At 45.3% G+C, this 13,290-nt stretch overlaps 1 protein-coding gene across 1 annotated transcript; it reads left to right on the top strand.

Moving 5' to 3' along the window:
* Positions 1-2,642: 2,642 nt before the first annotated feature.
* LOC119648471 (ras guanine nucleotide exchange factor G-like) lies at positions 2,643-9,063 on the top strand. Its single transcript, XM_038050233.1, has 2 exons — positions 2,643-3,074; positions 9,055-9,063. The coding sequence occupies exons 1-2, from the start codon at positions 2,643-2,645 to the stop codon at positions 9,061-9,063; spliced, it is 441 nt and encodes a 146-aa protein (XP_037906161.1).
* Positions 9,064-13,290: the final 4,227 nt, after the last annotated feature.

The following is a 13,290-nucleotide window of genomic DNA, read 5'->3' as shown; positions in this document are numbered from 1 at the left end:
CCGGAAGCGTCTAGCTTCAGGTATAAAAAGTTTTGTGTTTCCCTATGTGAGGAACAACAGTTCCACAGTGTATTGACAATAGTCAACCTCATAAGTTTCACACTAGAAGTTCAATATTATCCGCAAATGTGAAGAAGTTAACCTACCACAGATACAAAAATCTCGAAAGCTGGCGCCTCAGGTATAAAGGTTTTATGCTCATCTTATGTGAGAAGCTTCTACGCACATGTTTCCATCCCTATATAGCTACAAATTCAATACATTTCTTCACATTTTTCCAAACAGGAAAAAATTATCCCCACCCTAAATAAACAAATTCCCTATTACCGAATACTGTACATGTACGTACATAAGTTGGTCGTACCGAGAGTGCACAAGGGCATACATATGTACAGATACAGTACTTATATTGAATAGCTTTGGTTTAATGTACAAATATATCTATCTGAATTAGACACTACTCGTAAACTTCATTAGTACGTGTATATACCTACACACATAGTAATTGATATTGATATACAAAAGGCTAAGAAACTAAAACAAAATGTTCCTGTGCGACCCCCCATTCATATCAGCTCACTTTGTCATGGTATTCACGAATTGATATGTGATGATGACAAGATACACGTTATAGAAAGCATGAAATTCATAAAAAATTATAAAGTTTCAACCTTTATAACTTTGCAAATAATGATTGAATTTTCTTCAAACTCGACCAAATTGTGCCTTATGTTATTCCTTATACCTGCCAAATTTTGTACTTCTAGGACGAACTTAAGGAGGGTTTCCGGGTAAATTTCTAAAATATGGAAATATACTGTTATTAACTTTGTTTGTGCAGATATCGGAACCAGATGTATTTTGGGACCTAGATTTCGTGTTTTTTTTTCAGATTTTTCGGTTGGATAGGTTCTGAGAACGAGACGATTTTGAGCCCTCACGCCTCTATATTTCATCCAATACAAGAAACAAGATCATTTTCGACAAGTACTAATTGAGCCCTTTCAGCTGACATCCCACATGAAAATATTTGGTAAAAAAAATGTACACCCCCTTTCACATGTATGGGGAGCTCTCCCTAAAACTGAACAAAAAATGGCGCCACTAGCTATATGTAAAGGGATTCACAGCGGTTTAGCGGCTTTCGAGTAAATCGCGTGTGACAGACAAACGGACAGACATCGTATCGATTTTAATTAGGTTTTGTGTTTACAATATATACGGCGAAAAAATTTTTATATCCCCTCTTTGCATGCATGAGCAGCCCCCCTTTAAAATACACGTGAATTTGTCTGTCCACCAAATTTCGTTAGGGTTGGTTTAGCCATTTTGGAGAAAAATGCGTGCGATAGACAGACAGACAGTGAATCGATTTTAATCAAGTTTTGTTTTACACAAAACCTTAACAAGGAGGCGGTAAGAGATACTTCAGCTGAAACGCCTAGGTTCTAAATTTTTAGCACACAAAATTTCAAGGGATCGACTATTTCATAAAAATAATGTAGCCAACAAAAGATGATTAAAAAGTTGGGAATTTAAAGGCTGGCAACCTTATTGCGATGGTTACCACTGAAATTGGCTTATAAAGAGGTTATCGGTTAAACACTTATGCCAATCCACTTTGTCGCACAACACAAACATCTTAAACAATTCACCACATAGATGAATATTTTACCTGCATTACACACCTGATATAAATTAAGATGCCAACTACGGCTGAGGGTGACATAAAAAAAAAATTCTGTCCGTTTGTTTACCTGCCTATCTTTCTGCCTGTCACACCTGATCTACTTGGTAACGCCTGAAGTGTCATGAAATTTAGGGACAATATATGGTCTGTGAAACTCTTTAAATGCAACGAGTGGCATCATCATCCTCATATATGCGGAAGGGAGGTGCACATTTTTTCCCCCCACAATGTGATCACGTGGGACATCACATGAAAGGAGTCGATCAGTACTTTTCAAAAACTGAAAGAGATCTCCTTTTCGGATCCTATCCGAAAAATCGGAAAAAATCACAATGTTACATCTATATGAAAGTTAAGCCTCAAAGTACATCCCATCCCGATATCTGCCCAAATAAAGTTATTAATCCCATCTTACTATATTCTAGAAATTTACTCGAACATCTCTCCTATGTTCATCCTAAAAGAACGAAATTTGACGTCAATATAAGTGACAATAGACTACATGGAAATTTTGAATGAAATCCAACTATTATGAACAAAGTTATAGAAGGTGAAGGTCAATCGGAATTTATTGCATGTGTACGACGTTATCATTATATAGAGTGAAATAATATGCAGGGCGGGCAGCGCAGAAACGGCTTAGGGTACGACCCTCGATAGTCAGTCTCAAGCGTCCGAGACGATCGGACGTGTGCTCACGAAAGTGCCGAGTGAAAAATCCAAAGTGCGGAGTGAAAAACAAAACAAAACACAATCGCGACCGTAGTGTTTTCGGTCAAACATTCAGTGGCGAGGCGCTATGTCAAAGCGCCCGGTTGAGGACAGGTCACTGTCGCCCCAGGGGATGGATCCTGAGCCCAAGAGGATTCACCCCCTTGGGGACAGCGAAAGCGAGGCTCCATCAAGTCCCGAAGCCAGTCGGGAACCCGCCCGAGAAGATAGCGAGTCGGACATGGCTCGCGAAACGTCAGACGACGATCAAGACGATGTCGCCGCCCTGCGGAGACAGGTACAAGAACTGAGAACCTCCCTGAAGGAGATGACAAGCCGGTACGACCGGCTCTCTGCGTTGTTCAGTTCTTCATTAGTGGAATCTACCATCGCCCTCAACAAGTCATCTCAGCAACCCAATACAGCAACTACATCAATTCATGAGAACCAAGAAGAACGGTCGATGGCAGAAATGGAAATTCCCACACCGAAGCCACAACAAAAAATAGCCTCAGCAATAGCATCTACACCCTCACCCCATCTAACGACAACAACAACGAATGTCACCGAACATCCAGCCCGACAACTACAACAACCAACCACACACACCCCGATAACAACCACCACAACCACGCAGCAAGCCGCTCAACCAGCCAAATCCACCCCACCAAGGGTAAGTCAGGAAAAATTCCCGCCGCTAATTATCCGCGCTGACCCCACAACCACTAAAGATATCACTAACAAAATTCTGTCCACAATCCCCAACAATATATCCCTTAAAAAAACATCAATACGCTCAACCCACGTCCTCGCCACCTCCCAGGCAGATTACGATTCTGCAAAAAACCTACTTAAAGAAGGAAACCACCCCTTCTTCACGTATACTCCGTCACACCTCAAACCAATCAACCTAGTCCTCCGAGGACTAGATTATACATACTCTCCCGATGAAATCCTCAAGGAGCTACACCGCCTCGGCATCTCCGAAGCCATCAGCGTTCGTCAATACGAGACTAGCTCCTCCCGACGAAACGCGAAACCCCTCCACCTCTTCCTTGTAACGTTTTCCCCCAAATTCCAGCAGGCCACTCTCACGAAAGCCAGGGCGATGTTTCACTGCATCGTGAAGTTCGAAGCCGTCCAGCTACACGAAATCACCCAATGCCGGAACTGCCAGCGCATTGGGCATGCAGCGTCAAATTGCAATCTGGCTTACCGTTGCGTTAAATGCAACACCCCGCACGGGCCACGACAATGCCCAAAGAAGCAGGAAGAAAATCCATCCTGCATCAACTGCGGAGCCAACACTCATCCGGCTAGTTATCGCAACTGCCCGATGTTCGTGCAAGCCCGCGCCCGCCAAACACAACAATCACCCCCCACAAAGCATAACCCTGCTCCACCAACCAAACCCGGTCCCCAACCAAAACCCGTTCAGGGCCCCGCCCCGTACAACCCTACGTCCCCACCACTCTCTTACGCTGCGATGGCCAGGAACGCCTCGCGCCCAGTCCCCACCTTTGACCTCGACTCCGAGATCCACTCCCTCTTCAACACCTCCACCACCCAACTAGCCTCCCAACTCACCTCATTCCTCCCCACATACAACTCCCTTTCCTCGCCGATGGAGAAGAGACTCGCTCTCCTCTCCTTCCTCTGCCAAGTGTCCCCCAGTAATGTCCACTAAAGTGGTATTACTGAACGTAAATTCGGTGGTCAGTCGACAAAAACGTCACGATCTAACTAATTTCTTGTCCGTCCACAAACCTAACCTACTCCTCCTCACAGAATCCAAACTGCACCCAAGGCATAAGCTGCACATCCCCAACTATACCACCTTCCGCTCCGACCGTGTTGACCGCCCAGGCGGAGGCACAGCCATACTAGTGGCAAATCCCCTAGACGCTCAACGGGTCTACATCCCAAACACTATTGCCCCATCCATGGAGCTAACGATTGTCTTCATTGCCACACCTTCCTCCATCACATTCCTAGGTAGCCTCTACTGCCCCGACCAAACCCTCAATCCCGCTGACATCTCCAACCTTACACAACACCTCAAAGCCCTCCCAGTCAGCCGAAACAAGCGTTTCTCCCTTGTACTAGGGGGCGACCTAAATGCCAAACATAACACCTGGTATAACACCACTATAAATGCCAATGGCAATAGGTTGGCCAACTGGTACTCACAACACTCCCACCCTCTACAGCTCACCCTCCTCCCCACCAACCAACCCACCTACCACAGGCAAAATACCCACTCCTTCATCGACCTCTTCCTGGTAAGCAACCACCTTCTCGTACACCCCAGCACGCCTACCTCCCCCCAAGACCTCCCCACCATCCCCGGCTTGAGCGATCATGACGGAGTGGTTCTCCACTTCAATATCACCGACCGCCTCCCCAAATCCCAGCCTAAATTCCTTCCCAACTACGCTGCCACTAACTGGCAACGCCTCAACTACAACCTAGCCGACAAACTCTCGACCATCCGCCTCCCGTCCAATCCGTCTCCTACCGAAATCGATTCAGCCGTGGAAAAGCTCACGGAATCCACACAAAAGGCTTGCAACGAAACCATCCCTCTCAGACCACTAAACTACCAGGGCCTAATCACCCTGCCACCACACATCCTAGACCTCATCAAACAAAAATCAACCCTACGACGCCAACTCCACAGGCACAGGTACGCTCCTCAATTTAACTTCCTCAAGTCACAAATCCACTCCCTCACACAACGCATCCAATCCCAGATCCAGACGCTATACGCTGATCACTACGCGGTAAAGCATGCGAACATCTCGCTTAATCAGCAAACATGCAATAAACTCCGGGGTACCTGCCCCCGACTAGCCAAACCCCGCTCAGCCAGCGTCCTCCCACACAACACCTCACCCAAAGCCCACGCCGACCTGATTGCTAACAGCTTTCTAGCCGCCCACCACACCACCCAACATTTGTCCGACCCACCCACAGAAACAGCGGTGCGCCAACACATACACAACATCACTACCACGCCAGCCATCCACACCGAATTCCCGATCCCACCATCCGAATCTACAACACCCTACTGCTTACCAATACAAGCCGTCACACCCCAAACAGTTGAATCCATTATCCTCTCCCGAAATAATAAAAAATCTACCGGACCCGACCACATCCCCATCATCATCCTCAAAAAATGCGCCAAAACCCTAAGCCCCTTTCTCGCCCAACTCTTCAATCAATGCCTCCTCTCTGCACACTTTCCCACCCCATGGAAACGAGCCCACATCGTCCCAATCCTAAAAAAGGACCAGCCTTCAGCTTCCCCGGGCAGCTACCGCCCCATCTCCCTCCTTAACGTGACATCGAAAATTTTTGAACACGTCATCCACGATATCATGCTCCAACACATCACCGACCACGCCATTATCCCCCCCTTCCAGTTTGCCAACAGGCACGGCCACGGCACCTCACATGCCCTCCTAGTCCTCAAAACCGACATCCTATCCCAACTAAACAACAACATCCCCACCACAGCTTGCCTCCTCGATATCCAGAAAGCCTTCGACGCGGTCTGGCACGACGGCCTCACCTACAAACTCTCCCACACTTTCAAATTCCACCCACAATTATGCAAACTCACCCTTAACTACCTGTCTGATCGCCAATCCTTAGTCCGTATCCACGATACCCTGTCCGACCCTTACAGTCCTCCCGCAGGCATCCCCCAAGGCTCAGTTCTGTCAGCAACCCTCTTCTCCCTATACACCGCCGATATCCCACTCCAGCACCCTACCAACTCCCCCCAAGCAGTCAAAACCATCCAATACGCTGACGACTTGATCCTCTACACCTCTTCCCGGAGAATAAAATCCGCCCAAAACCGCATCAATACTTCAATCCAAACCCTCAACAAATTCCTCCAATCCTGGAAACTCCTACTCAACCCCTGCAAATGCGAAGCCATCGTCTTCCGCGGTAGAGCCACCTTTACCCGCAAGATGCTGGCCGACACCCGCAACCTCACTATCAAGATCGGACCTTCTACCATTCCCTCCGTCAAATCCACTAAATACCTGGGAATAACCCTCAATACCCGCCTATCACCCATACCCCAGGTAAATTCCATCATTTCAAAGACCCTAACAGAACTAAAAACCCTATGGCCCATCCTTAAGAAAGACTCCGCCATCCTCCCTAAAGTGAAACTCTACTGCTATAAGCAGCTAATCCGTCCCTTAATTACATATGGATTCGTCGCATGGTGTGACGTCTCCTCAGCTCAAATGGAGCGCCTTCGGGTACGCGAAAGGAGGTTCTTCCGCCTCTCCCTTTCCCAGTCCAATATCCACTCCAACCAAGCTGTCTACGACGAGGTAAAGTGCTCCCGCATAGACCAGATCCTCCTTACCTCACTAACCAAATTCCTCATCAAATGTCAAGCCCATGAAAACAACCTCATCCAGTTTTACTCCCACATACGAAACCATAACACTAACCCCACATACCGCCACCATCCCCTCCCTTCAGACCTCCTAACCCTTTCCTCCCAAAACAGCAGTTATCGCGGCGGGAAGATGATCATATTCAACCGCCCATACGATCGACATCGCCCTGGCCTCGTCTACTCCACCGCCCAATAACACCACCTTCCCCTATATGTATCCTTCCTCCATCCATTCATGCAACACAATTATCCAACGAACAAACAACAACATAAGAGGGGTTTTTCCTGACCTTCCCCTCTATAACATTAGCCATAGGATAAATTAATACCACCGTAAATTAAGTCTAGTATTAAGCAAAATGTTAATTTCTAGGTAAAGTTAAGCTGTTAGAGATAAGTCTAGTATTAATTTTAGTCATAAACTACCTGTAACAAAATCAAACAAAATAAATTGAATGTGTTAAAAAAAAAAAAGGGTACGACCCCATCTACGCTGCGCGACGCGACGCGGCCACAAACTACACTGAGTTGACTGCTACGATTTTTCAATTTTGGTTTACATGTTAAAATGTTAAAACATGCATTTGTTTGCAGTTGAATGCCGCAGCAGTTGTGAATGTAGTGTCGCAACTGCTGCCACGCGCCGTGCCTATATTGCACTAGCTCGGCAGCCAACTGCATTAGAAGTTTCTGACATAAGATGAACACAAAACCTTTATTGCGACTTGTGCATAATATGACTAGTCATTCTAGTAGTGGTGAGGACATCATCATCCAATATTTTTATACAGATATAGAAAAATCAAAGTGAAAAAGATGTGGCGATTATTCGTTGCTGCAAAAGGAGCTGAGTGGTTAGAGCACAAAGCTGTCGTACGGAAGGTCGCGGTTCAAATCTCGCTGGCGACAGTGGTATTTGTAACGTGATTTGACGTCGGATACCAGTCGACTCAGCTGTGAATGAGTACCTGAGTCAAATCAGGGTAATAATCTCGGGCGAGCGTAATGCTGACCACATTGCCTCCTACAGTGTTCTGTAGTGTACCGTTACGGTCTTGAATGAAGTGCTCTAACACACTTCAAGGCCCTGATCCAATATGGATTGTTGTGCCAATGATTATTATTATTAAAAGGAGACTTACCAGAAATCAATGCAGCTTATTGCTCATTATACCAACACTAACATCAGAAAATGTGTGAGCCCTGAGGAACAAGTCCTTATTACATTGAGGTAAGTGAATGAGGCAATGTACAATCAATTTTATTTATGCAATAGTTCCAATGTATTTACATTTACTATTTAACAATTTACAGTAGTCATTATTTTATTTTTTAAATTTTTGGTATATATAAACGTCAGTATCCATTTGAAGTGTCTATCGATTTTTGCAGAGTACTTCATAATATTGTTAGAAAGTAATCTGTCCTTCTTCCTGAGGAGATGAAGAGAAGGAATACAAATTTGGTGAAGAGATACGGCTGTCTCCCAAACCCAACTGATTGTGGTCCTGTGGGAACCTAACCGCATCAACATGGTTTAGGAATCTACGTCTAAAACCCCTCATTCGCTCTTGCGCCCATATAATCTTTGAATGACTTCTGTGCACGTATCTTGCTTGCGGTTTTTTTAAAACGCCGGAGTGCTCATAGAGAATATTTCGTGCATCACCAAACAGTGGATTACAAGTGACCTATCCCACTTGCCATCACCTTCAAGACTACCCGATGAAAATGAGTGTGACTTCCTTTACTACTTTGTTGGTAATGAAGATACAAGATACCCTATGTGGCCCTGCCCTCAAAGAACTCTTGAAAATACAAAAAGAATTTTTAACCACAGATTGAATAGAGGAAGGAAATGTGGAATGCGCTTTGGGAATGATTACAAACAAAATTCTAGTCTTGAATAGTTGTATTCGTTCTCGAACCACGAAGACAGTAGTTGACATAATAAAATCGGTTTGCATTGTGCAGAATTTCATTCATAGATGTGAAGGCATTCAATAACATAGTGATAAACCACAATAAAATTTCGACACTTCTACTATTGTTGTTCATACAAGGAGAGATATTACATTGCGGCTTGCTTAGTACAACATGATGATTCTACAGAATTATAAGATGGACATACCCGCTGAGCTTTCGGAAATATGGAATGGATGGATGAAATTGTAAGAGTGGAGAATTTTTCACCTCTAACTATTTTGCTTTCTTTCGACAGAACAATTAACAGATATTTTATGTTTCCAAACCAACCTTTCATCAATATCCGGTCTAGGCCTGCCTTAGTAAGGAACTCGAGACACCCTGGTTTTGCGCCGAGATCTGCCAATTCGATATCCTTTAACGCTGTCTGGCGTCCTGACCTACGCTCCATCTGAGGCAAGGTCTGCCACGTCTTCTTTTTCTACCATAGATATTGCCCTTATAGACTTTCCGGGCAAGATTATCCTTAGCCATGCGGATTAGGTGACCCACCCAAGTCAAAGAGGACGCATTATAGAGCATCCCCTTGTCTTAGACCGTTGTTGATGTTGAATGTTCTCATGAGTGATCTTGGTCTCGCACAGAATCAGCCTTATCAATTTCGTTGGCATACCGCAATCCCTCATGACTGTGTGCAGTTTTACCCTGGCTATGCCATCATAGGCGGTCTTGGAGTCGATGAAAAAAAGATGGTGCAATTGATCTTAATCACACAACAACCGGTATCTGGTCTATGCCCGCCTTAATAAGGAACTCCTGATATCACAGTTTTGCGTCACAGTTTGAGGCCCAGCAATTCGATATCCCTAAAAGCTACCTGGCATCCTGGCCGTCCTGCTTGCGTCAGGCAGGGTCCGCCTCGTCTTCTTTGTCCATCGTAGATATTGCCCTTATAGAATTTTCGCGTGGGATCATTCTCATCCATACGGATTAAGTGACTCGCCATAGATTCCGGCGTTATGTAGGCTGCGGTATCGTCCACCCTCATATAGGTGCCCAAAAATCCTTCGGATAATTCTTCTCTCGAACGCGGCCAACAATTTTTCGATCATCATCATCAACGGCGCAACAACCGGTATCCGGTCTAGGCCTGCCTTAATAAGGAACTCCAGACATCCCGGTTTTGCGCCGAGGTCCACCAATTCGATATCCCTAAAAGCCGTCTGGCGTCCTGACCTACGCCATCGCTCCATCTTAGGCAGGGTCTGCCTCGTCTTCTTTTTCTACCATAGATATTGCCTTTGTAGACTTTCCGGGCTGGATCATCCTCATCCATACGGATTAAGTGACCCGCCCATCGTAATCTATTGAGCCGGATTTTATCCACAACTGGACGGTCATGGTATCGCTCATAGATTTTTTCGATCGCTTGCCGCAAAAAGAAAATCTGATCTGTTACTGATTTGCCTAGAGTGAAGCCCCTTTGGTATGGGCCGATGATGTTCTGGGCGTAGGGACTTATCCGGCTTAGCAAGATAGCGGACAATATTTTATAGATGGTACTCAGCAACGTGATACCTTTAATTGCTGCACTATGTGATATCTCCTTTTCATGTATAGGACAGATCATGTTTCGTTTTCTGTCGTCAGGCATTGATTCAATGCCCCACACCTTGAGCATCAGTTGATGCACCGCTTGGTGTAATTGGTCACCTCCATATTTAACCAATTCGGCTGTAATTTCATTGACTTCTGGCGACTTATGGTTTTTAAGCCGCTGAATTGCACGGACTGGCAGCATTTGTCCATCGTCTTCAGTTGGCGGGACCTCCAACTCGCGGATATTTTTTGGTTGTTAAGTAGTTCATCAAGATACTCTTTCTTTCGGCTTGACGAGCATCGAGGTGAATAAGGCTTCATCCTGCTGACTTGTTGGTAAAACTTCGACGCCTGGTGCGGTTGCTCCCTGTACTTCTCAAGTTCACAAACTTGTTGGTTCTCCCAGGTTTCATTTTTCTGTCCGTGAAGTGACTTTTTTACTCGATAAAGTTCGTGATAGGCCTCCATCCGCGTTCTTTGAGAGTGTAGCATTGCGCGGAATGTAGCACTCTTCCATTCCGTTGCTAGCTTACATTCGCCATCGAACCAGCGGTTTCGACTTTTCTTGCGGCTAGGGCCAAGTATGTTTGTGGCTGCATCAATGATAATGCTCATCAGGTGGTTACGAAGATCATTTGTTGATGCTTCATCTTCAGAACATTTATGAGCTGCGATTATTGCGGCATCTATTTCCCCTTTATAGGTGTTACGGAGGGCTGTGTTGTAAATGGCTTCACAATCTATTCACTTTCATATGATTGTCAGAGGGGATTGTAGGCGGTGTTGTAACTCCAGCCTGGAGCACTATGCTAACGAGGTAGTTATCCGAGTCTATATTGGCCCCCTATATGTTCTTACATTCATCAAGGCTGAGAGGTGGCGGCATTCTGCAGTTTTCCGCACAAACCAGGTACTTTCAACAACCACTTCGAACTGCTAACTGACTGCTATCATTGGTATCCTTATGTAATTTATGGGAGTCCTTACTTGATTGTTCAAATCTCCAAGGATGATTTTAATATGATACCTGAGACAGGCTTCGAGGGTCCGCTCAATAGCCTCGTAGAAGATATCCTTCTCCGACTCTGCAGTCTCCTCTGTAGGGGAGTGAACGTTAATGAAGCTTATATTTGTAAATTTGCCTCGGAAACGCAGAGTGCATAGCTGTTCGCTTATGTTTTCAAAGCCGATAACAGCAGGTTTAATTTTTTGGCTGACTAAGAAACGAACTCCGAGCTGGCTTACTGATTGCCCGGTGTAATATATGGTGGAGTGGCTCTTTTTCAGGAAACTGGTCCCTATCCAACGTATCTCCTGCAATACTTTCACAACAGCCTTATCTTCGGAGTCGGTAGCGCCTAGCTGTTGAGCAGCATTCTGTCTGTACAAGGAGCGATTCCATGAGCAAATGGGCAAATTGTCATCCCAGTTGGTACAATTTATCGAGTTTTTAGTCACGGAAGACTCGGCTTCATCTTTCTCCGGATACAGTTTCTCATTAAGAAATAACTCCCAGCGATCACAACGTGAAGGTGGAAATATGGTTTTTTAGTAAGAGTTGTCGGTGTTGGTTTAGCAGGCGTTTTATGCTCCATCGTGTGTACCGATCCACGTTTCGCCCTGAGATCTATACTAAACTCAAGGCTACTTAATCTGGAAAACCTTATACACCCACCGGAATAGAAGAACTTGATATTCATTGTTTTTAACTTGGTGATGGGCATAACAAAAATCCAAGCTACAGAGATTACTGGTTTTAGCACATTACATGACAACTATGCCTCAAAATTCATGAGCTTGAACAGATTCAGTTGGCTTCTGACAGCTGCGTGGCAACCCTCACTGTGGATAGACCGGTTTGCTTGCTATATTGTAAAGTATTGTAAGCATTTCGACATTAGTTACCGACTCCTTTATCTTGAGCAATGTGGCTTTTCATCGATTTTAAAGCCGCCTATGATAGCATAGCAAGGGGAAAACTGTACATGGCCATGAGAGAGTTCGATATCCCGACGAAATTAATAAGACTGACTAGGTTGACCCTGGCCAATGTGCGAGGCCAAATAAAAGCAGCAGGATCACTATCAAGACCATTCGAATCCACAAAGGCTTACGACAAGGAGATGCCCTATCATGCGTCCTCTTTAACCTGGCCCTGGGAGAAGTGATCCGTGATGCTGAGGTAAATGCAAGAGGTGCGATCCTCTTTAAGTCCATCCAACTACTAGCCTATGCTGACGATATCGACATCATGGGAAGAAGACCCGAGTCTTACAAACTGCCTTCATTGAGATCGAGTAGATGGCGCAAGATCTTGGGCTGCACAGCAATGAAGGCAAGACAACATATATGGTGGCAACGTCAGCACCGCAAACCAACCAACCAGCAACATGGAAACACACTGGTCAAACGGGGAGAATAAAGATAGGAAACTACAACTTTGAAAAAGTTAATAATTTCTCCTATCGAGGGTCGAAAATCACAACCGATAACAGCTATGACGGTGAAATCCGCGCGAGCTTGTTGGCAGAGCCTATTTCAGCTTACAAAAACTGCTCCCCTCGAAACGTCTCACCATAGGGTCAAAGCTCTGACTGTGCAAGACAATGATTTTGCCAGTCCTCATGTATTCCTCGGAGACTTGGGTTCTTAGCAAGAGAAATTGCGAATTGCGGGTCATTTAACCCGCATAGATGAGGATGATCCAGCCGGGAAAGTCTATAAGGGCAATATCCATGGTAGAAAACGAAGACGAAGGTTTTGAGTGAAACAAAACCTTATTAGAATCGAGACGGTGTCTGTCTGTCCGTCTGTCTTTTTTTTTTATGGATGGAGGTGGAAATCTTAGAAAGACGCTGCTGCGCCAGTTTGCAGCAGTGTGTGGGATTCACACCCACTAAAACCACCTCCACTCTTCCGCCCCTCCCCGCGG

This window comes from Hermetia illucens, chromosome 2, assembly GCF_905115235.1.
Source record: "Hermetia illucens chromosome 2, iHerIll2.2.curated.20191125, whole genome shotgun sequence".
Taxonomy (NCBI): Eukaryota; Metazoa; Arthropoda; class Insecta; order Diptera; family Stratiomyidae; genus Hermetia; species Hermetia illucens.
The sequence above is the reverse complement of the archived record's forward strand: the minus strand, read 5'-3'. Positions and strand labels throughout refer to the sequence as shown.

What these genes read in the sequence shown, in the direction of transcription:
- LOC119648471 (XM_038050233.1), top strand. Translation starts at nt 2,643, where the DNA reads ATGGCTCGCGAAACGTCAGACGACGATCAAGACGATGTCGCCGCCCTG.